At 43.5% G+C, this 26,952-nt stretch overlaps 2 protein-coding genes and 1 long non-coding RNA gene across 4 annotated transcripts; 1 reads left to right on the top strand and 2 right to left on the bottom strand.

The window, feature by feature from the left end:
* Nucleotides 1-41: 41 nt before the first annotated feature.
* On the bottom strand, nucleotides 42-18,587 carry hif1ab (hypoxia inducible factor 1 subunit alpha b). Its single transcript, XM_061794759.1, has 15 exons — nucleotides 18,255-18,587; nucleotides 10,863-11,053; nucleotides 9,023-9,174; nucleotides 8,796-8,880; nucleotides 6,604-6,713; nucleotides 4,494-4,687; nucleotides 4,252-4,358; nucleotides 3,997-4,144; nucleotides 3,353-3,669; nucleotides 3,084-3,283; nucleotides 2,609-2,728; nucleotides 2,272-2,519; nucleotides 2,074-2,173; nucleotides 1,090-1,177; nucleotides 42-1,025 (listed from the first exon to the last, which is right to left on the bottom strand). Exons 1-15 carry the CDS (start codon nucleotides 18,284-18,286, stop codon nucleotides 862-864), a joined length of 2,256 nt encoding a protein of 751 aa, XP_061650743.1. The 5' UTR covers nucleotides 18,287-18,587; the 3' UTR covers nucleotides 42-861.
* Nucleotides 17,506-26,952, top strand: LOC133487732 (uncharacterized). 2 transcript variants are annotated; one of them, XR_009791434.1, is made up of 4 exons: nucleotides 17,506-17,637; nucleotides 24,481-24,711; nucleotides 25,016-25,944; nucleotides 26,060-26,952. It is a non-coding gene; the product is annotated as an uncharacterized LOC133487732 (long non-coding RNA). The 2 variants fall into 2 exon arrangements; XR_009791433.1 differs by lacking the exon at nucleotides 17,506-17,637 and having other exon boundaries at nucleotides 23,520-24,711.
* Nucleotides 21,912-25,455, bottom strand: LOC133487727 (tetraspanin-19-like). Its single transcript, XM_061794772.1, has 8 exons — nucleotides 25,326-25,455; nucleotides 25,185-25,263; nucleotides 24,988-25,100; nucleotides 23,463-23,537; nucleotides 23,263-23,358; nucleotides 22,705-22,902; nucleotides 22,523-22,606; nucleotides 21,912-22,458 (listed from the first exon to the last, which is right to left on the bottom strand). Exons 1-8 carry the CDS (start codon nucleotides 25,389-25,391, stop codon nucleotides 22,303-22,305), a joined length of 867 nt encoding a protein of 288 aa, XP_061650756.1. The 5' UTR covers nucleotides 25,392-25,455; the 3' UTR covers nucleotides 21,912-22,302.

The raw sequence follows: 26,952 nt of genomic DNA, 5'->3' as shown, positions 1-26,952 counted from the left end.
TGACACCTCCAGACAAATACGTTACTAACATGAAACAGTACTTAGAAGACAGCCATTTAATGTTAAGACAGCAACAAGAAGCATGGTACGATTGATTACTTGATCACAGGTCGACTACAATCAACTGAGCGATGTTGGACAAATCAATGTAGTTATGATCACATTAGTCAAATGCAGCAGGCTCAGATCCCTCTTATTTCCATTTTAAGTGTCACACACTAAAAAACACCCAGGCTGCGCTTGATTGAGAAAAAGCAATGTGAAGCGAAGCAAACCAGGTGACTTATTTCATTTTGACAGAAGCCATACAGCGTGAATTTCGCTGGTATACAATAACGCGTACAGTAAAGTCGTAAAGTGACTGATGTACTGGACTGCTACACAAATGTATTCAAAGACTAAAGAATTGGAGGTTTAAACGTTCATATTTGTGGACTACAGATGTTAAGACATACAAGCATGGGAACAAAAAATAAAACTGTTCAAATCATCTAGTTTAAAAAGGCTTAATATATATTGCTGGTAATAGTTTTCTTTTTAAGAAAATAGAAATTGTGCGACTGAAGCTTACAATACGCTGCTGGCAGTTGCGCCAGGTTCTTGGTGACCTGCTGGAAAAGGTCATCTGAGAGACTCAGAGGACGAGAGAAATGGAAACAAGGAGCATCAACAAACTGGAAAGTCGTGATACCGGAATCCCTCATGGTGACGGAGACGCCGCTATGGCGTTTGCCACAGTGGAATGCTATGGACTTAATATGATGTGCGCAAACGGCAGCCAAACCGGAGGTGGACGTATTTAGATACATAAATAAGAGGAGAGGAGAAACCGTAGTGTCCAGTCGAGCCCCCAAAGCGGACTCAGTTGGTGTGGTCCAACGCACGCAGAAGCTCCTCCCCCTGCAGCAAATACTGCCGGCCCTGCAAGGGGGCGTTGACCTCGCAGTCGTAGCGGGTGAGCTGCGGCAGGTTCAACAGTGACGAGGTGGCCTCTGATGTGGTGCCTAACAGGCAACTCGCCAAATCTAAAGACGACCACAGCTCATATTAATGCTGGAACAAAATCATCAACAAAAGGTCTCCATTTACCTGAAGGCAGCAGAAGTACAGTTTGGATTGTGCCCAACTCAGCCTTCAGTTTTTTCCCTTGTTCCACATTTTCCCTGGGCAAAGTTCCCTGGGAAAACATGAATTGTGTCAAACTCCGATCTGGCCCTCATGTCATTTCATGTGGCCCGTGAAAGCTTCCTACAAGTTGATGCAAAGAAACAGATCTATAGGAGAAATCTGAATATCGAGACACTGTATACAATGTCTCGCGCTATAGACTAAGAATATATCGACATATTGGTTTTGGGCCACATTACGGTAACACGCCTGCGATGGCTGGCTGGCTGGCGGCGTGTTACTGTAATCCGTAGTATGAACAATTGTTATGACTTAAGACCAAGTGGAGGCTGGCCTCACTGCAGTCGATTTTCATACACTGAAGGTAACGCCACTTTGGAGAAATCACATATTTCTTGTCCTTCAAGCAGCCAAATGAAGCCCCAAGAATGCGTTCGCCCCTTGGTGGTTGGCTGACTACTGGTTTTCAAGTTCATGTGCAGCAGAGCCCACATTTTAAATGTGACAATCAAGCTCATTTAATCGTGGAAGCCAAAATTGTGATCACGATGAATTGTACACCCCTACACTACACGTCTACGCAAACACAGTGCGGCTCAACTTCTGGCTATCCATACATATGCTTGTGGCGGAGTCAATGGCTGTGTTCGGAATAGTCCACTCATCCCCTACTCTTAATCAAGATCGAGTTTCCCCCCAGGGCCCGAGCCCTGCCGCCAAGCCCGACAATGTTTACAATTGCTTATAGACACCCGAATATGTGGGCAAAGCAGTTCTTTAAAATTAGACAAGGCTATGACCTGACTAAATGAAGCTCCTCCACTCATATAGTTCCTTAGCACCAAGATGCTTATATTAGACATGACTTTGGCCAACCGTAACAACAATGTGGCCTGGAACGAAAACAGCTTTGACTGACACTGCTGCTCTAACTTGTGATGTTACCTGGCCAACAATTTCTCCTATGTCATCCAGTTTTCTTTTGCGCTGTGCATTTTGAGCTGCCAGGGTGCGGAGGGACACTTCCTTGTCCAATTGTGGTGTTCTACAGCACAAACATGACATGATGACACTCGCAACACAATATGGGGGGACAGGGTGGCAGGAATAAACAACATCCTGAGCATATTGTGAAAACTCTACCTCTTAATGAAGACAGGGGAAGCAGAAACTGGCTCGGGTGGTGCCGGGGAAGTGCTGCCACCACCTGGCGTACTGACAGGCAGGCCGAGATAGTTATGGAGATCCTGCGCGGCGGGGGCAGGGGAGTTCTCGAGGGATTTGACAGGTCCGCAAGACAGCGGCCGTTCGGGGCTCACACTGCGCAGCTGGAAGTCGTCATCCATGGGGATGTAGGGAGCCAACATCTCCAGGTCCAAGTCCTCCATTGTCTTATGAGGAAAGGAACATCCCATTATTGTATGCACCTTGCTTATCAAGATCAACCATGATTTTCATCCATGCTGCCTGACACCATTACCTGTGTGGTAAAGGGGGTCTTGGGTTGTGTATCAATGGCAAAAAGCTTCTCCACTAAGTCTAGTTTGAAGTCAGAGATGTCCGGGTCCATGGTTAAGCAAAAATCCGGAGGAGGAGTAACCTACAGATAGGAATCAAGTTTCCTTTTATTGGAGAATGGAAATGCCTGGAAATGCCTCACCTGGATTTTGTCATGCGGTCCAATATAGAAGTGGATGAGAGTACAAATACAGCGTATTCTATCGAGTGGGAAAGTGGAGACAGTACAGCAATTTAAATAGCAATTCAATTCGAACAAAAATGTTGCAAAAGTTAATATCTCAGCTACTGCAACAAAAAAGAACAAAGCGTATCATGTATATGATGCAATATTTGTTCCAAAATCAGGGTCATTCCAGAAATGAGGTTCCACAGCAAATCCATTTGTTGGCGTTTACAACAATGAAACGATTGAAATGAGATGAAGTCAGCCTTACCTCTGCTGTGCTGTGGCTGGTTGTTGACGTGGCTGCGGGTCCGGCATAGTTTTCCCTTTTCCCGTTCACAGCGGCGACATCGACAGCGAGGGGCTCACTGGGCGGCAGAGGGGAAAGAGGCAATGCCAGCTTTTCACTCGTGGCGGGAAGCATCACGTCATTGTAGAGAGGCACGTCCTTCAGCAGCTGAATGTCAGAATCTGTGGCAGACGATAGATTCCGGACATTAACACACTTCGGGACTACCAAGTGTGCATGAGGTCACAAACCAGGGCAGGTGAAGTCCAGGGAGATGATGGTGTCTCCAGCCGCTGGGGCCAGCAGAGTCAGGGCCTCGGGCTCTTCCTTCAGCTGATCATACAAGCTGGTCACTGGCTTCGGCTCAGGCGTTTGAGTAAACAGCTCGATGACGTCCAGCTCCGCGGCCTTTTCCTCCTCTTTCTCCTTCTTTTTCAGCAGGGTTGGCGACTTCTCCAGTGGGCAGTTCTCCACAGCAAGCTTTTGGTCATCCTGCTGCTCCTCTTTTACAGGCTTGACATCTTCTGTCTGCTCCAGAGACAAGATCAGTTTCTCTTCCTGGATGCCGCTGTGGGAGACACGGTATATCGTGAAGCGTCGTAGTACACTACTCACAAATTCATCTATTTGCAGTTTCTTCTGAGGAACCTATCCTCATCTAAAACGGACCCATTTGTGTTTTTGGGCACTTTCTATTATGCCCTCAGAAGCCTCAAGATGGCACCAAAGCCCTGGCTAATTCGAAAGCAGTAACTGGCGTGAAGGACATACTGTATTTTGAATTGATACATCTCGACTGAGAGAGAAGCTTCGCGTGTCGGCTAGAAGCGAAGTTTACCCTGGGTTTCGCTTATCTAATGATGGAATTCGTGGAACTTGCAAAGCTCTTTAGTACCTGAGAACAAAGTTGACACAGACCACACATTGTGGCTGAGAGTTCTTATTATTGTAGATGACAGTTGCTTGTGTCTCCACCCACACAAACCCTCCTCTCTTGGCCAGCATCCGGTATTGGCCTGTGCTAACCTGGCCTTTTGCAAACACTGAAACAAATGCAAAAACAAGCACGTTTATGGCACAGTTGTAGTTGATTTTCAACATCATCCAGACTATATTCAAGATTGCACAAAGTCTGAGCAGTGATTCTTACAGTTGTGATGAGTCTTGGTGAGGTGGTCTGAGTCGAGAGCGTGATAGTACTCGTACACAGAACGATCCAACAGGTCCTCCGGCTCATATCCCAAAAGCTCAGTAATTCTGTAGGCGCGCAATATATGATCAACATCCACTGTGCCCTCTCCTCAAGTGGGAAGTTACAAATCAAGATCTTGTAGTAGCCACAGTGAGCACAGAAGGTGACAGGCAACGAGAAGGACTATAATCTGCGCTCACCTCTCATCACAATATGTGAACTTCATATCCATTGTGTGGCGACTGAGAAACGTCTTGGCATCCAGAGGGACCTCAATGTTGGAAGGGTGTGGAATAGGATCACAGATCAACACCAGATAAGGAACCCGCGGCTCCTCGGCAGTCTGCTCGTTGAGGCCACTGTGTAAGCGCACGTGGCCGGCGCAGTGGAGCACCTGTCGGTGTGCAAGTAGAACAATGTGTTACTTTTAGACTGGATGTCCTGTCGTCCAGCGTATTTAAAAGGGAACTTTTGTTTCTGCACAAAGGGGACTGTATTTCTTCATAGTATTAGAATCTAGTGGTGCAATAATAAATAATAATAATAATCATCATCATCATCATCATCTGTATCAATCGTGGTCATGGTTCGGTACGCACTAAATGACAATAAGTCATTTCATTAGGCTTTATTTGAACACCTAATACTTTATTTTTATTTACTTGCTCTTATTTTGAAATTCACAGCCCTACTTTTATTTAGTAAATGAGAACACACACAATTGTGTTCATATGTTTGATTACCCGGGCAGTATTTGTAAGATGGGAACAATTCTTTAAAGAAAACATGAAGGGCCAGGCGAAAAACATTTCGTTCGATTTTAATGGGATTCAAAAAAACTGTCAAGCATTTCAGAAAAGCATTATCATCAAACAAAACATAACCATAAAGAAATTAATGATGCTTGTTGTTCAGTCCTCAGTCGTATTTAAAAAAAACAAGATTTCACAAATTCTGCTAGGGTATGTCAACGTATGAGCACAGCTGTACATATTATGCAGTCAGACGTACCCCTATCAGATTGGAATGAAAGTGTAGGCTACACCTTTTTCATAGCCTCTAGGTGGTGCTGGCATATTAGAATTAAAGTGTACACCTTTCTCACAACCTCTAGGTGGCAGTGGCATATTGAAATGAACGTGTACCGCTTCTTCATAACCTTTAGATGGCGGCATACGTTTATAAAATGGGAAAGTTTTATTTCATTTTCCCGTATACCCATGTATAATGTGCACCATTGATTTTTGACATTTTTTGGGGGGGGAAAGAAAAGCGCATTACACACAAGAAATTACGGTACTTTGGTTTTAGTCTTTTGGCAAGTGTGTCTGTCGTAGACAAAAGTTCAACGGTATGTCTCACGTGTCAAACAATGCTTAACTACGTTGGTGGAAATACAACAAACATGACATCACATTCACACCGACATCACCCCAGGGAGAAAATAAATGGCAGACAAAAACAAGGAGTATGCGTCCTACAAACTTTACCCGACATATTGGGACAGCATGATTCAAAGAGGGCAAAAAAAAAATTGACAGTGCTATTGCTACTTTTACTGCTGTCAACATGCACCACTTTTATAACTTGTGGACAACGCCGGGTTTCATAACATGCTGCCTGGACACTTGAGCCCTGTTATAAGAAATTTGCAAACCTTGTTGTTGCTATGACCTCAGACGGCTGGATGTCAGGAGCGACGCAGTTAACTCAATTACAGCACTATATTACTACGACTGTAAGATGAAAAGTAACGTTCTTCAGACACGCCCCCTCGACAGTCACGCTTCTGATGATTTAACCAAAGGTCTGACAGAAGCTGTGGTGGTTAATGCGACCAAATGTACAGGTACAGGTACTTTTCAGAGTATTTTCAAATTCCGTACACGTATAAGTCGCATTTCTTTTTGTAATATGAACGACTACATAAAAAGACCAGACTGAACAAAAAACCCAAAATGGGCATCATGCTTTGCAGTATGAACGTAGCCAAAGTTAAGCTGTGTTTTGGCTATGGAACTGTCACGATGTAGACAAGTTATCCGAACTCAGTAATTCTATGGTTAATATCTTTTGTATGGGCTTGAGGCAGAATAGCCTCCTAACGGCCTATCAGATGTCAACATCTGTGTACAGTACATACGCAATTATAGACTGATTGTTTTGGATTTCAATGTTCACTGACTAATGGCCACTTTGCTTTGCATTTGGTTATTAGGTTACTAGTGATGAAGACATCAGCCAACGTGCACTTTATATCCTTATCAAGGTTTCAGTCCAACTATGATTATGACAACATCCTTCCATTACCTTCCATGTAGCAGACTTGACATTGACAGTGCGGCCCCGGCTAGTGAGTGTGCACTTCATTCGAAGGAAGAAGGTGCGCTCTGTGTTTGGTTCCTTTGCCTTTTTGGAGCCTGAAAATAGACCACAAAGAAGAGAGTCAATTCAAAAGATGGATATTTTGCCATTTCTTTTCTCTGAGTGATTAGAATTTAAAAGTGCCTGTATCGTAATGGTTCAGGTAGGATGCTTTTCTCACTCAGAAAATGCAATATACAGTGGGTACGGAAAGTATTCAGACCCCCTTAAACTGTTCACTCTGTTTTATTGCAGCCATTTGCTAAAATCATTGAAGTTAATTTTTTTCCTCATCAATGTAAACACAGCACCCCATATAGAATTGTTGACATTTTTTCAGATTTATTAAAAAAGAAAAACTGAAATATCACACAGCCATAAGTATTCAGACCCTTTGCTGGGACACTCATTTAACTCAGGTGATGTCCATTTCTTCTGTTCATCCTTGAAATGGTTCTACACCTTCATTGGAGTGCAGCCGTGTCTGATGATACTGATTGGACTTGATAAGGAAAGCCACATACCTGTCGATATAACACCTTACAGCTCACAGTGCATGTCAGAGCAAATGAGAATCATGAGTCAAGGGAACTGCCTGAAGAGCTCAGAGACAGAATTGTGGCAAGGCACAGATCTGGCTAAGGTTACAAAAAAAAAAAAGAATCTGCTGCACTTAAGGTTCCTAAGAGCACAGTGACCTCCATAATCCTTAAATGGAAGACGTTTGGGACAAACAGAACCCTTCCGAGAGCCGGCCGTCCGGCCAAACTGAGCAATCGGGGGAGAAGAGCCTTGGTGTGAGTGGTAAAGAACAACCCAAAGATCACTGTGGCTGAGCTCCGGAGATGCAGTCGGCAGATGGGAGAAAGTTCTAGAAAGTCAACCATCACTGCAGCCCTCCACCAGTCGGGGCTTTATGGCAGAGTGGCCCGACGGAAGGAAGCCTCTCCTCGGTGCAAGACACATGAAAGCCCGCATGGAGTTTGCTTAAAAAAAAAAAAAAAACATCTGAAGGACTCCAAGATGTCTGAGAAATAAGAGTCTCTGGTCTGATGGGACCAAAATGGAACTTTTTGGTCTTAATTCTAAGCTGTATGTGTGGAGAAAACCAGCCACTGCTCTTCACCTGTCCAATACATTCCCAACAGTCAAGCATGGTGGTGGCAGCATCATGCTGTGGGGGTGTTTTTCAGCTGCAGGGACAGGACGACTGGGTGCAATCGAAGGAAAGATGAATGCGGCCAAGTACAGGGATATCCTAGACGAAAACCTTCTCCAGAGTGCTCAGGACTTCAGACTGGGCCGAAGGTTCACCTTCAGACAAGACAATGACCCTAAGCACACAGCTAAAATAACGACGGAATGGCTTCAGAACAACGAGGTGACTATTCTTGAATGGCCCAGCCAAACCCCTGATTAAACCCCATTGAGCATCTCTGGAGAGACCTGAGAATGGCTGCTGGCCAAAGTTCGCCATCCAACTTGACAGAACTGGTGAGGATCTGCAAGGAGCAATGGCAGAGGATCCCCAAATCCAGGTGTGAAAAACTTGTTGCATAATTCCCAAAAAGACTCATGGTCTGAATACTTACGGCTGTGTGATATTTCAGTTTTTTCCTTTTTCATAAATCTGCAAAAATTTCAACAATTCTGTTTTTTTTCTGTCAATATTGGGTTTTGTCTGTACATTAAATGAGGAAACAAATGAACCTAAAAATGATTTGAGCAAATGGCTGCAATATAACAGAGTGACAAATTTAAGGGGGTGTGAATACTTTCCGTACCCACTGTAAATGTCACTAACATGTATGTAATGAATGAAGCCCATTCATCAAATTTCTATACCTCCTATCCTGTCCATGGTTGTGAGGAACTTGAGTCTATCCCAGCTGACTGCAGACATCAATTAAGTATGTAAAGGAGAATGCAAGCTCAAATGTTGTGCGATTGTTTGATTCCGATTGTAGATAATGGTGGTGGTGGTGGTGGCGGGGTGGGTGTACAGTAAATGTGTAATAATGTGTTCAAACACAGCGACAGAGGAATGTACTGGTGATAGAGCATATTCTTCCAGTACACCAAGGGAAAGTGCTCGTACACTTTGTTCTTGTGAATGATGATGATAAAATGCTCCATACCTGTTCTGTGAACCAGCATCTCCCTCAGCTCCTCCTGGTCACAAGGGTGTGTGAAGTCATACACGCTGTGTCCAGTCAAGTCAAACTGCAGAGTGGAAGACATTTACACGCCAGCATTTCATGCACCTCTAACCTCAGTAAAAACATAGCCTTCATTGTTTCTACAAATATTCAACACACGACCCAGACCGCTTCACTCAACGCTGACACTTTCAATTTAAACTTACCTGTGCCAGGCCAAGGCACTTGTTAACATTCTCGGAGAGATAAATGATATCGCCATCTTCTGACAACACCATGAGAAAGCCCTCCAGAGCTTTTAAATAGGAGCTGTTCAACTGTGTGTCCAACTCGCTCTCTTCCTCTGCTTTCAGCTCATCTGGGGGGTGAAGAAAAGCAAACAATGAAATTAAAGCAGCATCGATGCTTTTGTTATGCATAAATGTGCACGATGTTCACATGTACCGTATGTGACGGTTGAAACTATTAAATGTTGTGTAATTGGGTTCATTTGTGATTTTGGCTCAGCTATCATGGATAATTACTAATTTGATAATAATTAGGAAGGCCTTAATTTCCTCTCACATGATTACTTAAGTACAGTATAGCTATCTATTTATCTACATCCAGATTGAAACTAATGTTATCGATTCATTAAGCGGGCAGGAATTCACCTTCTGAGGAGTATTTTCCTACCAAATTTACATAATAAAAATCACTTTTATTGTTTGTGTGTAATTTTCTAATTTCTTGAGATGGTGAATTGTGGGTTTTTGATAGCTACAAGTTAATGCCGTTAAAAATTGTTCCCAAAAATAAATAAATACAATCAGTGTGTAGTGAATCTATAGTATATAAGTGAACATTTGTAAATTGAACTACAGAAATAATTTACATTTCCCATGACATTGTAATTTAAGATTCACCTATATATTGTTGCTGTTAGGTAGAAACCCTCCATGTCCAAATACGGTAAAGTTAGTATTTTTTCACAAATCTACACGATTGGTCTGTCCCCACATCATCATTTATTTTTACATAATATTCACCATTTTAAAGTGTTAAAAATAGCTTGCGAACATATCTAGTAAGTCTCTTGGACACTTGGAATTTTCTGAGAAGTGTTGCAAAACTGCACCTCTTCCTCACTCTACAGGGACTGTGCAGCATTATGTCAATGGTTCTACACCTTCATTGGAGTGCAGCCGTGTCTGATGATACTGATTGGACTTGATAAGGAAAGCCACATACCTGTCGATATAAGACCTTACAGCTCACAGTGCATGTCAGAGCAATTGAGAATCATGAGTCAAAGGAACTGCCTGAAGAGCTCAGAGCCAGAATTGTGGCAAGGCACAGATCTGGCTAAGGTTAGCTCCAGAGATGCAGTCGGGAGATGGGAGAAAGTTCTAGAAAGTCAACCATCACTGCAGCCCTCCACCAGTCAAGGCTTTATGGCAGAGTGGCCCGACGGACGGCCCATTATTTTCACCTCAAGATAGGAAGTCAGGATGTTTTTAAGACAATAACAAGCGAAAACAGGTTAGATAGATTTGAGTAAGGCTGTTTTGTTAAAAACGGATGACTGTAATGCTTTGGTGCAGAGGAAACTGGTCGGCCACTACGCTAAGTTTGCATGCAGATTACTTTCTGCTAATGACACTGCTGAGACTCCTATCTCACTGGCCTGGAGACGAGATGACAACCTGATGGCGACTCGAGTCCCCCCTCGTTGCGGAGACGTCTCCTGTCGACGAGCAGGGTCGCCACGGAGGCACATGTTCGATTTCATGGGAGACCTTTTGGCGACTCCTCTATACAGAAAAACCTTAAAGAATCGCAGTGAGCGCATACGTTGATGGACACAGCTGGCGTCTGGAACCTGTTTTGATAAATTACAGCATAATTTCCTGAAAAGTATTGATTTTGGAGATGCGAGGGTTCCACCCAACAGCAACAATATGGTGGCCAATTATGTCCTCCTTTTAATTCCAGCCTCTGTGACCTCTCACAATGATAGCAATATTATTTGACCCTTCCTGAAAACATCTGAAAGCAGTGACTGACCAGTGCCAAGCAATTTCCTCATGCGCAGGTAGCTGATTGTGAGCCTCATGACGGACGCCTTGTCTAAGCTGGAGCTGACACTGTGAGGCAACGGCAGCTGTTCGGCGAGTTCGTAAAACACCTCCGACTCCTTCCCGCGCCGACATCGCGCCGCATCCCTTGACTTCTCCTTCCTTCTCTCCGAGCTCACCCTGCGGGAGACAGGTGGGCGTTAAGTCATTGGGGCCACATAATGGCCGTACAGCACAGAATTACACTCCAAGAAAGTCCATCCCTTCACATGGCAGCTGGATTCTGAGAAACAAAAACAACAAAAACAAGCTTACAGCCAAGCCATCATCAGTAGGGTTGGGCATCGTTTGAATTTGAGCGATTCGAGTCCCGATTCCGGTTCTTCATTTAGATTCCGGTTCCAAACGATTCTCGATTGCGATTCTTTTAGGGGGCTGGGTCAAAAAAGTTGCATGGTTTAAATAAGGGGTGTCCAAATTCTGAACATCCATTTTCTTAGCAGCCCGTAGCAGATTAAGATAAACATTTGACTCAGAGTTCTTTATAACCAGTTTGTGTAAATAAACCAATTGACTTCATATTTATTAATCAATGTTTCAGCTGAAAGTTAAATATAGCATTGTTAAAATAGTTATTTGCGACTGTTTTATCACATCAAATGGTTTGCATGTGCACGTTTTAACTTGACTTCCTGTTTTAAGTATAGAGCCTTTTATTATGAAGGGTATGCACCGGAACTCAGCATTTTGGTACGAGAGGTAACTTGACACCAGTGAAAACGAAAAGTAAAAGGAGATGGCATGAAAAAAAGTCATGAATGGAACTAAATGCTCTGTAAAACGTTGATTCCTTTACCTTCCCACCGATGAGGCACAAGTGTTAGTGTTTTTGATACTGTTAGACAACATGTATGTGGATTTTGTCCCAATTGATTGTGATGTAAATAAAGTTGCTAGTTTGACCTTTGGTAAAGTTTGAGCTTAATGTTAAGCTTGCAATGAGACTGTGTCTACTTTCTTTCCAAAATTATGAATATTTAATTTTTGTGTCTGTCTGTCACAAGCTCTTACGTTGGTTTGAAGACTAAAATAAACGCTAAAAACCATGCGCATTCTTCTTCGTTGGTTTTCGCCACTTTCTTCTTCGGGGTCAGCGAGTGGACCGTAGGCATCGAAACTAGGAACCGGAGTTTTTAAATTTGAACGATCCCGAGAGAACCGGAATGTTAGTCTCGGTTCCAATCAGTTCTTGGTTCTCGATGCCCAACCCTAATCATCAGGATCACAGTCAAACTCATTCTCGTACTTGATTGGCCTGCAATGAAGTATGCCCTCGCACTTTGGGTGCGCAACACATCATATTGACATTTTGAGTACAGCACACCCTCGACCCTAGTGAGCATAAGCGATTCATAAAATGGACGGATGGATGAGTAAAACTTAAAAGCTACAAACAGAGAAGTAAAACTGGTACTATTGCACAGACCACAAACATTGAACATCTTTTTTGCAACTATTAGGTAACTTTAATTTTTCCAATGTTGCAGTTAAATGGTAGTGCAGATAAATTGTGCACCAAAATAAATGTAAAAGTATGTACATCATTTGTTTCACAAAGTAAACCTCTTTCAAATTGAGAAGCACATGCAGCTCACGGCCACTATGTAATTTGAAGCTCTTTAACAAAAACAAAAACAAAAAAAACTTGATCAGCTTACAAAATGTTTACTTTCTCACAAACTATTTCATTGAAGTCCATACTTTTCAACACAATCCAGGGTGCTATGTATTATGGCAAATAAAATAAATAAGACATGCCAAAAATCTAAGTCTGCATACTTGTGGGCTTCTTATTCATTTTGACAAGTCAAAGCAGAGAGAATAGTTAAAAATAGTTCTGCATGATGGAACAGTATGGACATCAGGAGCGTGCAAACAGAGCCCTACCTAAAATGTTAATTGCACTATCTAGAGTAAAATGCTTCGAAAGCATCCAAAATGTCTACGTCAAAGGCAGCTGATGAGAATGTATTTTTCAATTTGTAAAAGGGGAATGTTATTTGGCTAATTTGTGGACACCGCCTTCGGAACTCCACCAGGTAAATAATTCACCGGTCTGAGTGGAGTCATTATCCACATTGTTGAGCAGTTGATTTCCCAAGCGCCTTCACCAATCGATACCAGTGAAAAATATTTATGCAATGCTATATCAGTGACAACCTCATAATGTGAAATTTTTTGAACACTTCTGCCGTTTCTGTTTTATGTCAATGTCTCGATTACATTTTAGCATTCCTTCCTCCAATTTTCACTCCATCTGTAAACAAAGATTCATGAGCTACACACTATTAAAGTTATTTCAAAAAGGTATATTCGAATCCTTCAATTCTACGGTCACAAAGCCATCTAGCAAAGCTTTGAGGTTATTCAGCGGTGCAAAATGAACCTAAACCACATTCTTTGGGCAGGTGGACTTTTAGTCCCAGCTTCGTCATGCTAAATCCAAGAAACGCTGGCAAGTTTTTAAACAACGGCCGCATAATATTAGCTGCAACACCAGTAGTTGTATTAAAAGTGGAAAAAACAAAACTGCAGGCTTTTCTTGACTTGAAAGAATACAACCCGTCTCCTGATTACCTTCAGCAAGAGAAACTAGTTGTCCTATTGAGTTATGACTATGTAGTTCAGATAGAAATAAAATGTGCTTCACCAATGGCACAGTCATCAAGCCACACAAGACGTAAGCATATGGCACAATACTTCAGTGGTTTGGCAACTGCCAATAGATAACAAAAGAAGCCTGGAGCCTGTCTTAATGCAGTGGAATGCATTGCAGGGAACCTTTCGTGAAATGCCAGCCGGAGATGATCCAACTTTGAGGCCAAATGGAAGCAACAGGGATGTGTGACCATAATAAGGATTCTGAGGCTAAAGAGACATTAGCCACTGGCTCTAGCCAGCTAGCTGCAATTATTTGATTCAAATTTTTTTATTGAGGACACATTAGTTCACTTTTTCAACATTAACACTTGAGTGACAGTTGGTGTTCAAGAAACAACACATTCTATTATACCCTCATCATTAAAGTTAATCAAGTGTATTTCTTTAATAAAGGCTCTATGATGCTGACACTCGACAGTGTCACTCTGGAAAGGACCCAACTCAATTGACATTTTATGGGGAAATGCGGCACGGTGAACGACTGGGTAGCACAACCGCCTCATAGTTCTGAGGGACTGGGTTCCAATCCGGCCTGGAGTTTGCATGTTCTCCCCATGCTGGTGTGGGTTTTCTCTGGGTACTCCGGTTTCCTCCCACATCCCAAAAACATGCACGGTAGGTTAAGTGAAGACTCTAAATTGTCCGTAGGTATGAATGTGTTGTATGTTTAAATTAGACTTTACACCGATCTCATCGGTCTGCTCGGTATCGGCCGACAATTAGCATTTTATGCTGATCGGCTTTAACGTCACAAGTCGCAACCCGATCAATGACGTCACTGATCTGCTCCGCAAAAGACATTTACTCCACGTCGCCGTCGTCGTGTACAGTATATTAGAATCCAAAAGCGAGTTTATTTTTAGCCTTGTCACGTCTTTCGTTGTAGTACTGTAAATATATGACCATCGATAAAGTTCTTTAAATAAAACGTCAACGGTGTGAGACAGTCAACATCTAACGCTTGCATCAGACGACAAGACAAATTTGGTCTTTCACGATTGCACTATGTCAGACAACTGCAATAAAATCTTGCATTCCGATACCACCGCATCCCGTTTTTTACGATCACTGGGATTCATCTTGCCAACTTAAACATGACCGGATACACTCGTGACCATGGCGACGACGACAAGAATGGATCGCGCAGTGGGTTTATAAGAACAAAATGGGGGAAAACGTGTTGGTGGTCACCAGTGCTCGGGAGAGGACGTTCGTTTAAGGCTTGCTTGAGGTATGTTCACGTACCTTCAATACGATACGGCTCGCAAGCAGGCAACAAAACGTTATGTAGCCTAGCCAGCTAGTGCTAGCACTAACTGTTGTAAGCGAACATGCAGGCGTTCTGTCGAACCATGCTCTAAAGTTTTGGTGTGTGTGAAGTAATTGAATTACAATAAAGTAATTTAATTACAGTAAGTTAGCACCCATTATTTCTGGCACACCAACAAACAAAAATGTCACAAAAAGTGGATACATTAATTAATGTACGTACTTCCTGCCATCTAATAGAAGACCATTCATTTGTTCTGGAGAAGAAGAAGAAGAATCACCTTTTATTGTCATGAACATGCATGCATGTACACAAAATTTGTTCTCTGCATCTAACCCGTCAATCACAGTGAACACATACACGTCTGTCACATTCTGTCTGTCCCTATTCCTCACTGGCATAAATAGATGAACAAAGATACATTATTTATTGTACATATAATTTTGGGAGCAATTAAGTACACAAGTACATACAGTAAATGAACAAGTCATTTAAATAGACACATTGCTCCATCTTGTGATCGGATCGGTGAACGGTTATCGTTTTTTTTAATTCGCTGATCGGTCCCAAAAATCCTGATCGTGTAAAGCGTAGTTTAAATGTGCCCAGCGATTGGCTGACAACCAGTTCAGGGTGTAGCCCCGCCTCCTGCCCACAGTTAGAAAATGGATGGATGGATGAATGCGTTTCAAAATACAAAGGAATCAGAGGTCGACGTTAGAGGTTCCACTGTACTAAAAAGGTGACAGGTGTCAGCCTTTCCAAAACATAATCAAGACAGAGGATTGTTTTCCAAAGTATAGTCTGCCATACAATTAATCAATTCTGTTCATCAACATTCTAAACTGCAAGATGCTGCCCCAGGGAGTTCATTTGCTTTTTGTGTTACTAATCTAAGAAACAAAATTGCTGTTTTCCCACTTGTTTTAATGAAGGCGCGCACACTGCTTTCCCTCTATATCAAATAGTCCAGGAAAACAACAGTCCCCAGCAGATACGAACAACTTCCCCGGCGAGAGGCCAATATTATATAACAGTACTCATACACGTGGGGTCTTGCTTGACCAGCAGACCTCTGCAGTTCAATACTACAAAACACAACATGTATGGTTTATCTTCTCATATTATCCTTGTATCATTTTCAAATACAGTACAAATAAATACCGTGACTCTCTGAACATTATGTATACTAGTCAGTAACAGATGTGAACCAGTGAACAGGAGATTAATGGTTAAATAAACCAGTGCACAATGAAAATCACTGCAGCCAGAGGGTGAATTTCTGGGGCTGTTTGTTTCGACGGACTAACACATTTCACTGGAGATGTCAACATCAGTTGGTAAGTATCGTTTAATTTGAAAGTAAACGTTGTCTAATATATTACGTGATTCAGTGCGCAGAAGCACCACAACTAGAAGCTCTGTGAGAAAACCAGAAGAGGGCTGAAAATGTCAGGCCAACGACCCCTTCGCTGACATTATAGGAAACAGGACGCAAAACACAACACGTGATGACTGACTTATCTAATTTTCTCCAATAAAAACCAGACTGTACTGAAAAGACAAGTCTCATGTTTAAGAGCATTGTTGACAAGAATAAATAAATAAATAACAGACCCTAATTGCAGCCTGGGAAAAAAAAGCAAAGAGGACTGACTCCAGGAAAGAGAGGGGGCGGGGGGGGGGGGGGGACAGACTGCCAGTAATCCACTCTCTAAACAGGGTGTCAACATTCCTCTCGCTTAGTGTTCTGTTCAATGGCTGCAAGTGTTCCTCTAGTGCCATTCTTTTTGGGGAGAGCTCAGTCCAAAACAAAAACAAAAACAAAAAACCCAAGGGACTTCATACCAAAATAATTCCGTATACAGGCTGCAGCTATCAAGCATTCGAGTATCTTCTGGCAAGGATTGATTGTCCAGTTCACCAAACTCTCCAAAGCCCTGAAGTGCTTAAAAAAAAGACGTCAAGTCAACCATCGATTCGAAACTACTCTTATATCACATCTGTTCATTTTGTTAACATGAAGGAACTATACTCTAATACCTAAGCTCAACCTCCACTGCAACACAAATTTAGCAACTGCTTCTGACGTCAATCCTCTGTGATTCAGGGATGAGGCAGAAATAATACCGCAAAGTAGCATTGTGCAAGTTAACTTGCATCCAACCCGAGTACAACTATGACAAAGCAGAAGTCTACACAACCCTGTTCAAATGGCAGGTTTTTGTTATAAAAAAAGACAAGAGAAATATTTCTCAAAACTTTTCCCACCCCTCCGATACCGCTGAAGCTCTGCAGACCACTGCTTGTGCTATAAGACGTGACTATAAAAATATCATGATAAAACCAACTTTAAATGGCAGCAAATGTGTGCTGACTGGCATTTAACATGAGTTTGAATGTGACTGCTTGATTCTGAACACAGCCACATCCCCAGTTATAAGTGTGCACACTTGTGCAAAGCACATTATTTAAGTAACTTTTTTTCCTCCACCTCACCCCCAAAAAATCTTTTTTTCCACAATTATATTCTATAAGTCATAGGTCACATTAATGGTGGCAAAAACAAACACCTGGCATTTGAACAACCGTTGGTAGACATACAGCCACTTTAGTTAGCAAAATACACAGAATTATCAGACCTGCACAAGGTAGTAAGTAAAATGTGCCAAATTTCAATTTGGCAACAAGAAAGCAAGGTGGACCAAAGGGGACTGGGCTACAACAACATAACTTCACCGAGAGGTTTCTTTGAAGGGACGAAATAAGAACGGTAGGTAACTGGCGAACACACAAAACAATGTTTGAACAATTTTATTTCTGAAGACTGTCAATACTTGCTGCGTTGCCCTGTCGTTACACTGCGGTGTCATTCCTGTTCCTGCCAACATATTTTTACACTTAGCGGCTGACACAGTAATGACCTACAGCGGCAATTTAAACATTTTTAACAAGAACCACAACGCAGCAGTGCTCGCAAGAGATAAGGGCCATCAATCGCTACAACGTCAAACCTCAACAGCAGCTATTGCCACGATAAAACGTGTCAAGAAAACTAGCGAGTCTCACCGACCACAAAAAAAAAAAAGAAACTAAGTGTAAAGAGTTAGCCGATTCATTAAATTGAAGTGTTTTCTCAGACATGGGGTAAAGTTGGGGGAAACAAAAGTAACCGAGACCAACAAAGGAGCGACAGAAGCTCGCTCAATAAACATTATGCGGATAGCTCGCGACGCTTGCTAGCTAAGTTAGCCATTAGCTAGCAAACACATGATGTCGTCGTAAACGCACTACGAGTAACATAAAACCTTGAAAATTCAATCGCGCTAAAAGCTCCAGGCACGTATTTGGACAAGTTGCCCAAATGACGTTAGCTAGCGTCGACGTTACCGTTTCTTTTCAGGTACAATTCCTGTGTCCATTTCAGGACCGAAGGACCCGGAGTTGTGTCGCTCGATCCGTATCAAGCTGCCTCCTTCACCGTCGACGAATAATGCCAAACACCTGCCGATATGGGCTCGTTACTCCTGAAGTGCTTTTCGTATGAGTTAGCGCCGTGCGTATTTGGCGAGGAAATAAGTCTTCTCTGCGCTTAAAGGCAGGCCATTTTGCCACGCTGTAAAGCTGAAACTACTCCACTAGCTCAGCTCAGCTCAGCTCAGCTCAGCTCAGGCACTAACTAACGCTCGCCAGCTTCCCCCTCCGCCCCTCGTATGTCACAACTCTCCTCCAATGCAACACTAAAATACTCACGTGATTGGCGCTCAGAGTGGAACTGCGCTAATGTCCGATATTCTCTGCTCAACATGTTGTGTGGCGGGACAGTTGCAGGTCGGATCCCATTCGTTGAAGTTTGTTGTTTTCAGGACACAAGATTTCAGCGACGTCACCGAGGCATTTTTTGAATCAATTCCCCTTCGTTGTGTGGCTTTTTGCTTTTTGGCCCTTGCAATGTTCCAAGCCAGTTGATATGACGCAAGCGTTCCGGTCTCTGGATGCGTCATTATTTTCGGGGGGGAAACTGCATCTGCTTTTCTGTCTGATTTTTGTGACTGCAAAGTTGTCCCTTTCACAAATTCCAGCTGCTCCATGTTAGCGTGGAGTGAGCTGAAGATTTGAAGCTTTGAAGCTTTGAAATGCGCTAAAGACGCGTGACATAAACGGCAAGAGTGGTTTGACCAAAGAATATGAGCTCTGCCACTCTGGCAAAAACGTCCTGTGTTCACCCACATATTTTTGCTTAACTGTGCCATTTTGAGGGCGAATTTGACAAATGATTTTCTCGAAAGATCACGATCCGACTGGGAAACGTCGAGCTATGCACGAAACAACCTAAACTTGGATATGCTTTCATGCCTTCATAAGAGCTGCATGGAAACGGGCAAAGAGCTCCGGGTTCGCCACCCCTGTCATAGGCCATCGTGCAAGCACAGTTAAACGTTGCTCCATCAAGCCTTTATGAGGCGCCCTCTCCCTTGACCCCTTGACCCCTTGACCAGTAACCAAACGCGGGTCATTCCACTTTTCCCAGCCGAAATGACGGAAACATGCATTTGTTGTGTACATTATAATTGTCCTGAGACGTAATGTAACTGTAGCTGTATTTAGAACAGCAAATAGCTCGCGAACGCCCCGTAAAATGGATTTTTTCTGTTTCCTTCCCTCCTGATGAGTAACTTACATATCAGATATAACTGCTAAGTTTGAAAGCAGCATTTTTTGGGTGTGTCTTCCTCGTAGTTGTTTTATTTTGTTTTATCACACATATTTTAAATAGTAGTAATTATGCTCTGAACCTCTGTCTCTCAACATAGACGCAAACCTCGTTACTAAAACGTTTTATGACATTGTAGAGGATGAGGTAACAAGTGAGCCCCATGACTCAGCAAAAAGGCCATCAATAAGCGCGAGCTCAGGTCAGCGAATTGTCGAGTGATTGAGCCACCTTTCGAGCCCAAGCTAAGCTAAGCTAAGTCCTCTCTTCCAATTTTGTCAGTGGTTTCAACCATAATGGAGTGCGTCACTCAAACCAATGCAAGCCTGGAACTCATCAGGAAAATACAAACTATCAAAGTTTTTCTTTGTTATATAGCTGTATTTGTTCTTGACCAGAAAGTATAGCAGCGAACACAGCTACTATGTACTCTTGAACTAAAACTCGAACGTTAGTATTGATTAGAGTAAAATGAAATGTGTATTCAAATTAAACTTTATTGGAAAAGGATTTCTTCAACAATATTTTTTTTAGATGGCTGAGTATGTGTCGAAGGGTTGCACCAAACTGCAAAATATTTGATAATCTGACAAAATCAAACATCTCATATCATTTTTCAAAAAGGTTGGTGCCTAAATTGTCTCCCAGTTCAAGAATGACTTGTGTACTACACAATATTGAATTTTGATCTTTGCGTCACTTCTTCCATGTTTAAGTTGTTGAAAGAAAATCAGAAATGATTTCAGAAGTGCATATCAAACTGATAACCCTTGGCCTTAATCAATAGACCAGAAATAATTGTAAGTTTCAAAGAAGTTGTTGACCTCAGTCTCCACCCTCACGCTTTGTTGTCAACAAGGAAAAGGAAGACAAGCGCCCTGCCTGCCCTTTAACCTCGGCATCCCCTCCAAACGGTGAGAAAATACTCCAGCAGATTTCCCTCACTGTGCTCCGGACGTAGTCGTAAGGGTGCAATGTTGACTTTGACGTGTGTCAAGCCTTCTCATTGGCTGCCTGCGCAATGAGAATAGCTAACTTTGGTATGCCTATAAATGAGCTCAACACAAGCACTTTACCCATTCAAACACTGAGCACAGGACAACACTACGCTCGTTAAGATTTGACTATTCGTCCAATTCTTTACAATTAGTGACGTGCACAGTATAGTACAATTCAGCTCTTTTAAATAGATGCTTTTCTGTATTGATTATTTCAGCCTCTTCAATTGTCCAGCTTCTTAACAAAACGCTTCGAAATGAAAATACGCCGCTTATCTTCACCGTATTCCACATTATTATACATGTAGGATTTTAAGTTCAATTCAAATGTGAGCTTGCGCAAATGTTGTTCTTCTGTATGTTTACGATCACTCTTATCAGGTCTCATACAAGTTTGATAATGACTTTTTCAAATAAGTTTGATGAAATGGCAAATTACGAAGTCCCAGTTTTTTGGACAAGCAGTGAAAAAGAAGGAGCTTTGTGTTGACGGAAAGTGTGGAACGGTCCAATGCCGTGCAAATGCATGTTCTCACTGCGCTTGTGTGGGTTTTCTCCCACATTCATTCATTAAAAGCATCCGTGTTAGCTTAAGTGAAGACGACAAATTGTCCTAAAGTGCGAATGCTTGTTTGTCTATATGTGACCTGCGGTCGGTCAGCTTGCGCCCGCTCCAGACCCTTCCGCCAATGACCCGAATGAGAGTAGGCAAGATGGATGCAGAATTCGAATCGATATATGCTTCAATAGAGCTCCAGCTTTGAGAAAGTCATCATTTCAGGCCTCCCTCTGTATGTTCCAAACATACTGAGGATTGGAAATAAAAGCGCCCCATACCGTCAAATTCCCACGTTATTGTTGGAAAATTAGGAAAGTGAATTCCCCCCTCCGTTTAACCATTGATGTAAGAAGTCTAGCAAACAGCAAAATGATGATTGCAAAGGAATATGGAAGCCCCCCCCCGCCCCGTCTGCTTTTTGGGGCAATGCATGTGGACTTTGCTGATTCAATCAAGCAGCACTCACAGACATCAGTTTGTCTTAGTAAGGAAATTTGAGACGAGGCTCTTAAATCTGTACTCCCGTTTCGACATCAGCTGCCAAATCGGGCCAAACAAAACAATCGAGCGTCTCATTCTTTCAACTGCCATTCGCCCACCACGCAATGCCCTGCATATTCGTAGGCGGTCGATGAATCCTTCTGTTCAATACTTCAAAATTGATTTTAGGGACATTCTCAGAAACCAAATGAGACAGTCGATATGAACAGAAATGTAGCTTAAATGTTACAAATGTGTAGATATTGCTGCTGACCTGCGTGAGTGAATCAAGGTCAACAAGTGGGCATTGATTTATTATATTGCAGGTGTTGCAACATGCGCTTGCTTGTTAGTCATTTCACTTCCACAAAGTGGGTAATGCTGTTGGACAAAAGCTTGCAATCCCCACATGGTAGGGGGGCTGAAGACAGAAACAGATGCAGGAAGTACATTTGTGCTCTTAAAGGGAGGCGCACTCCATATCGGGGCAAGGCTCATCATGTCCGAGCAGTCAGGTGCAGGAAGTTGATGCTCGGCAGGATACGTTCCCAAAAAAGGGAGGGGGGGGGGGGGGGGGGGGCGTGTCCTGGGATGTTTGCTCCCGGGATGTCACTCTTGACAAGGCAGGTGGAAGCTCCGCCCCTCAGTTCCCGTCTGATGTTGTGAATCGCCACACCAGCAGGAAGTTCAAAAGTCCACTGGCCGACTTGGGACCCAGTGGGCGGAGTCAGCATCATCACTGCGGGTGGCTGTGTGACCTACCTGGGCGTGGTCAGCATCCGTCATCTTATTGGTCGTCCTCAAAATCCTCCAGAGTTCCACGGCCAGCGCCAACTGCAGGACCTGACAGGAAGCACGTGACGACGGCCGCACCGCTACCCACAATGCATCGTCGCCGCCTGCTCACCTGCGCCGCCATCAGGCAGACGTCCATACCCACGACGGTCACGATGTTCTCGTGCAGCCAATCGCTGAGCTGCTCGCCGCAGCCCTTAACACAACCTAGCGTTAGCATCATTAGCATTAACTCACAAACAGAGAAAACACAGTCCGGCGTACGTGTGTGTGTGTGTGCGTGTGCATGTGCACCTGCGTGTGAGTGCGGTTGGCGTGCGCAACGGCGTGCGTGACGTTGAGGTCAGGCGAGCACCAGGGCGTCGATTCCAAGTTAGGTCGATGCGAGCGGAAACATGAGCAAGGAAGCACGCGCGTCGCGCTCGTGTTGAGCATCTGGACGAAGGAATTCTGCAGCCAATCGGAGGAGTCCGTGAGGCCGCAGCACGCCCCCTGCAGCCAGAGAGCAGTGTTACACTTGTAAGGCCTTGTCACTCATCTCCCAGTCCGTAATCACAAAATAGCCATTTTCTTATATGGTGGACGTAGATAGTTGTGAAAATCTGTGCCGAAACAATTCATCGAGTGACAGCTGATCTAGCCAACAGAATGGAAATAAATAACTCTTTACGTTCGCAATTATTCATCATTCCCGACTTCCGAATGACTAGATTGAGATTTTTATATAGCGGGCTACATAGCTGACGATGAATCGAACAGCGCCACTATCCGCGGTGCGACTGTATATAGCAGAGAGGAAGTAAATCCCAAGACAGTCTGATCCAATCATGCGACAACCAGAAAGTGACTGACGTGGCGTTGCAGGTTGTCCAGGAGGCGGTCTTTGGTCCCGTTGCCATGGTAACGGCGTATCATGCGACCCACCGCCGCATCCGCGTGCTCCTGAATCTGCTCGCAAAATGTGGAGCGGCAATTAGGTGTGGAGCAAATGTGCACTTTGACACGATGAGGATGATGATGATGATGATGAGCATGTGTGTTTGAATGCTCACCTGACCTTTGCTGATTAGCAGCAGCAGGAGAAGGCTCACGCAGCACAGGAACAGGAACAGCACCCCACACGCACACTAAAGCGCAACATGTGACATCACCGAATCAGTTTATGAAAAAATTCGTTCTTTTATCTTGGCCGCCAGGCAAGCGAGTCGGCTGGGAGCGGAAACGGAAGTGCTGAAAAGCGTTCTGTCGCTCACTTCGGAATCTTCGGCGAATGGCCGATGAGCAGCTAGCGTCAGGCAGCACCGTGCAAGCGGGGGAGGGACTTAAAGTGAACTGAGTGATTCGTTCAGTGAACTTGTGTACTGAGCAACTGAAGAACTGAAGAGCGAGTCGTTCGTGGAACTTACCGTTCACGATCCGCTAGACACGAGTGATTCGTTAGTGATCCGCTAAGGAGCGACGTACTAATACGATGGGTGATTCGTTTGCGCAGGGAACGACGGACTACGCAGTGACCGTACTTATGAGTGATTTTAACCGCAAGTCCTGACGTCCTCGAGCGGACAGCGGCCGTTTCTTCAAGCTAACGGCTAATTTTTGAGTCAGTCAAGCATATGAAAACAAGCACACATATTTAAAATAAATGTAAATGAAGAATACGTTTTTACGTACACATACATATAATTTCCTCTGTGTCTCTAATGTGATTATTAAAGCTTTTTATTTCATAATATTAATAATAGCAACACATTCAACTTCTATAGCGCTTCTCAAGACACTAATCAGGTGACAATCACAGTAAGGCACGGGTGTCCAACTCATTTTTGGCCACTTTGCAGTTCTGGTTCCACTCGGAGAGCCGTGATGGCTGCAAACCAATATGATTGCGTCATATTATTACATATACACAAATGAATGGATAATTACTTTTGAAATCAGAAGCCAGTAAAAACTGTTTGTTATTTTAAAAGGGGGGTTGGTAACAAAAAAATGCTTGCAATATCTCAATATTTGTAAAAGTCAAGCCAATTTGCAATTTTGGAAACACAAAGTCGATGCACACTCCCACAGGCCACATAAAATGACCTAGTGGGCCGGATCTGGCCCTCGGGCCACCAGTTTGACACCCGTGAGTGAGCAGAAAGCCCGGCTGGCGGGGGCTGGTGGGGGTCAGCGACGCCGTCCACCGCGGTGGAATGCAGAAGTTGGACGTAAGCGGACGCGGAAGGCTGTTCGGTAGTGGAGCTCGCCGCACGCATGTTCTCGACCGGTGTTCGAGAGCTTGCTGAGAGAGAGATCAAGGTAGGTTTTTTTTTATTTGTTTTTAAATCTCCCCACCTTTCCTGGTGTATGACATGACAACAACAACCCATAGTCCTTCGGTGAATGTGTTGAGTGAACGTGAACCTCAGGGATGGATCATTAAATGAATGAGGAAGCACTTGAATGAGTTTGTGGAACAGAATCGCACGGTTCGGTGAACGAATCTTTTTCATGAACTGATTCGATTGATTCAGTACACTCTAAGATCTGCCGTGCACATCACTACTGTGTGACATTGTGATGACGTTTACTCACAATCAGCATTAGAATTCTGTTTTCCCAGCAGGCACCTAAACACGCCACCAGGCTGCACGCCATCACCAGGCTGCCAATCAACAGAAGCCCCGCACCCACAGCCTGGAGCTCATCTGAACACACACACACACACACACACACACACACAAGTAAGTGATGTGTTGTGAGAAGATGCCGACGTGGCGTTTGAGCGTTACCGGAAGAGACGGCGCCAATGAGGCTTCCTGAGTCAAAGCAGATCCAAACGCCACAACAGGCCACACCCAAACCCAGAGCCTGCACACAGGTCAAAGGTCAGGCGGCATTGGCAGGGGAAATGAAGATTTGTTCCGACTCACCAGAAGGACGAAGCTCAGAAAAAGCAAGAAGAGCTTCACGACGTCAACTTTCACCTCCAACTTCATCGCTGTCGGATCTTCACACAACACACACACACACACACACTTCCTTGTACATTTAGACTTCCTGATTGGCAGTGAACTTTAACCCCTGGTCTCCATGGAAGCATGCTGAACTTTGGACATACACACGTCATGTGAAAAGCAGCACACACATAACACACGTGTAATAATATAAAAGTAAATAAAAGTGTACGTTGGGATTTGTTGTTTTGATGTTTGACATTCTTGAGGATTGTGTTCATCAAACACACACCTTTTATGCATGCATGCGTGTGTGTGCGTGAGAGTTTGTTGGGATTTGTTTTGTTGGACATTCTTCAGGACCGTTGTCATCGCCCCACGACTTTTGCAGTGTGAGTGTGAGTGTGTGTGTGTGTGCGCGTTGTGGTGACATAGCCCCGCTTCGGGAGGTGACCTATGAACTCTGCCAAGGTAACGGACATCATCTTCCTCATGTTGCTCATCTTCATCAAAGCAGAAGTCAAGACGGCGCCTCGGAGGATGACCTTGCGACCCCGACGCCGGAAAACAGCGACCTTTGACTACTACGACTACTGTAAGCACACACTAATGTTGTCTTGTATCACTCGTGTACTTTGTATTGTGTTTTCATGAGTATTGCGTTTTGTCTCACACATCGAAATCTTTTTTTCACAAACATCTCATTTCAGATTTTAATTGATTTTCACCACCACTTACAGAAAACAACTTTTTTGTTGGTGGAGTCCTCGAGCTGTGTGTGCGTGTGTGTGCGCCATATATTATATCACCATGAGATGCCCTCTCAAAAAAGTGGAGATTGAGGAACTTCTATATTATTTGCATTCAGTCAATGTTATGCTGTTAAAAATGCAAACTGCATTTTTAAATAAATGAACTGGCAGCCGACAAAATTCCTGAAAACAAAACGAGAGCCTGCTGGCAGGGCGGACAATAACGGGATGGACATTTTTGGCTAACGTGAGCATTTGATGTTGGACCTTCACTTCGTGACACCATTGAGTGAGCAAGATGACTGAACTTTTTTTTTTTTGCAAGCTGACTGAAGTGTTCAACAAACCGATTTGGAGTTTGAGTGTTTTCTCTCTCTCTCCCGATGAGAGCGGACGCGTTCAGCTTGACAACATCCAAGTCCTCACGTCACAAGGAAAGAAGTTTTATGATGTAAAAGCACCTTTTCGGGGGCGATAATGTTGATTTTGGATCATTCACACTATCATGGCTTAAAGTGAGAAAAATCTCTGCACTTGAATTTTTTTTCAAGGTGGGGTGGGGCACAACCTCGGTGGTCAGTGAGTGTGTGTGTGTGTGTGTGTAAAAGCGTGGTGGGGCGGGGTCATGCTTCACCTTCACGCCATGTTGCAGATTTGAAATATTTACTAGACGAGGAAAATATGTATAGTAACTTATGCTTTTGGATAATTGCAACAAATTTAAAAGGGACAATTTTGGCCTAAATGACACACATACTTGTCTCCACAAATTTTTATGATTATGATGCGGGCACACGAGAGATGCATGACTGTTTTGTGTGCGTTTCCATGAGCATGTCAGCCTAACATGT

Source organism: Phyllopteryx taeniolatus, chromosome 13 (genome assembly GCF_024500385.1).
Source record: "Phyllopteryx taeniolatus isolate TA_2022b chromosome 13, UOR_Ptae_1.2, whole genome shotgun sequence".
Lineage (NCBI taxonomy): Eukaryota > Metazoa > Chordata > Actinopteri > Syngnathiformes > Syngnathidae > Phyllopteryx > Phyllopteryx taeniolatus.
The sequence above is the reverse complement of the archived record's forward strand: the minus strand, read 5'-3'. Positions and strand labels throughout refer to the sequence as shown.

Coding starts and splice junctions, on each gene's coding strand:
- LOC133487727 (XM_061794772.1), bottom strand. CDS start 25,391: ATGAAGTTGGAGGTGAAAGTTGACGTCGTGAAGCTCTTCTTGCTTTTT. Junction 25,101..25,184: donor CATTGGCGCCGTCTCTTCCG/GTAACGCTCAAA, acceptor GTGTGTGTTCAG/ATGAGCTCCAGGCTGTGGGT. Junction 22,607..22,704: donor CCAACCGCACTCACACGCAG/GTGCACATGCAC, acceptor GGTTGTGTTAAG/GGCTGCGGCGAGCAGCTCAG.
- hif1ab (XM_061794759.1), bottom strand. CDS start 18,286: ATGGACACAGGAATTGTACCTGAAAAGAAACG. Junction 11,054..18,254: donor ATTGTACCTGAAAAGAAACG/GTAACGTCGACG, acceptor TGTCTCCCGCAG/GGTGAGCTCGGAGAGAAGGA. Junction 6,714..8,795: donor GATGCTGGTTCACAGAACAG/GTATGGAGCATT, acceptor GTCTATTTTCAG/GCTCCAAAAAGGCAAAGGAA.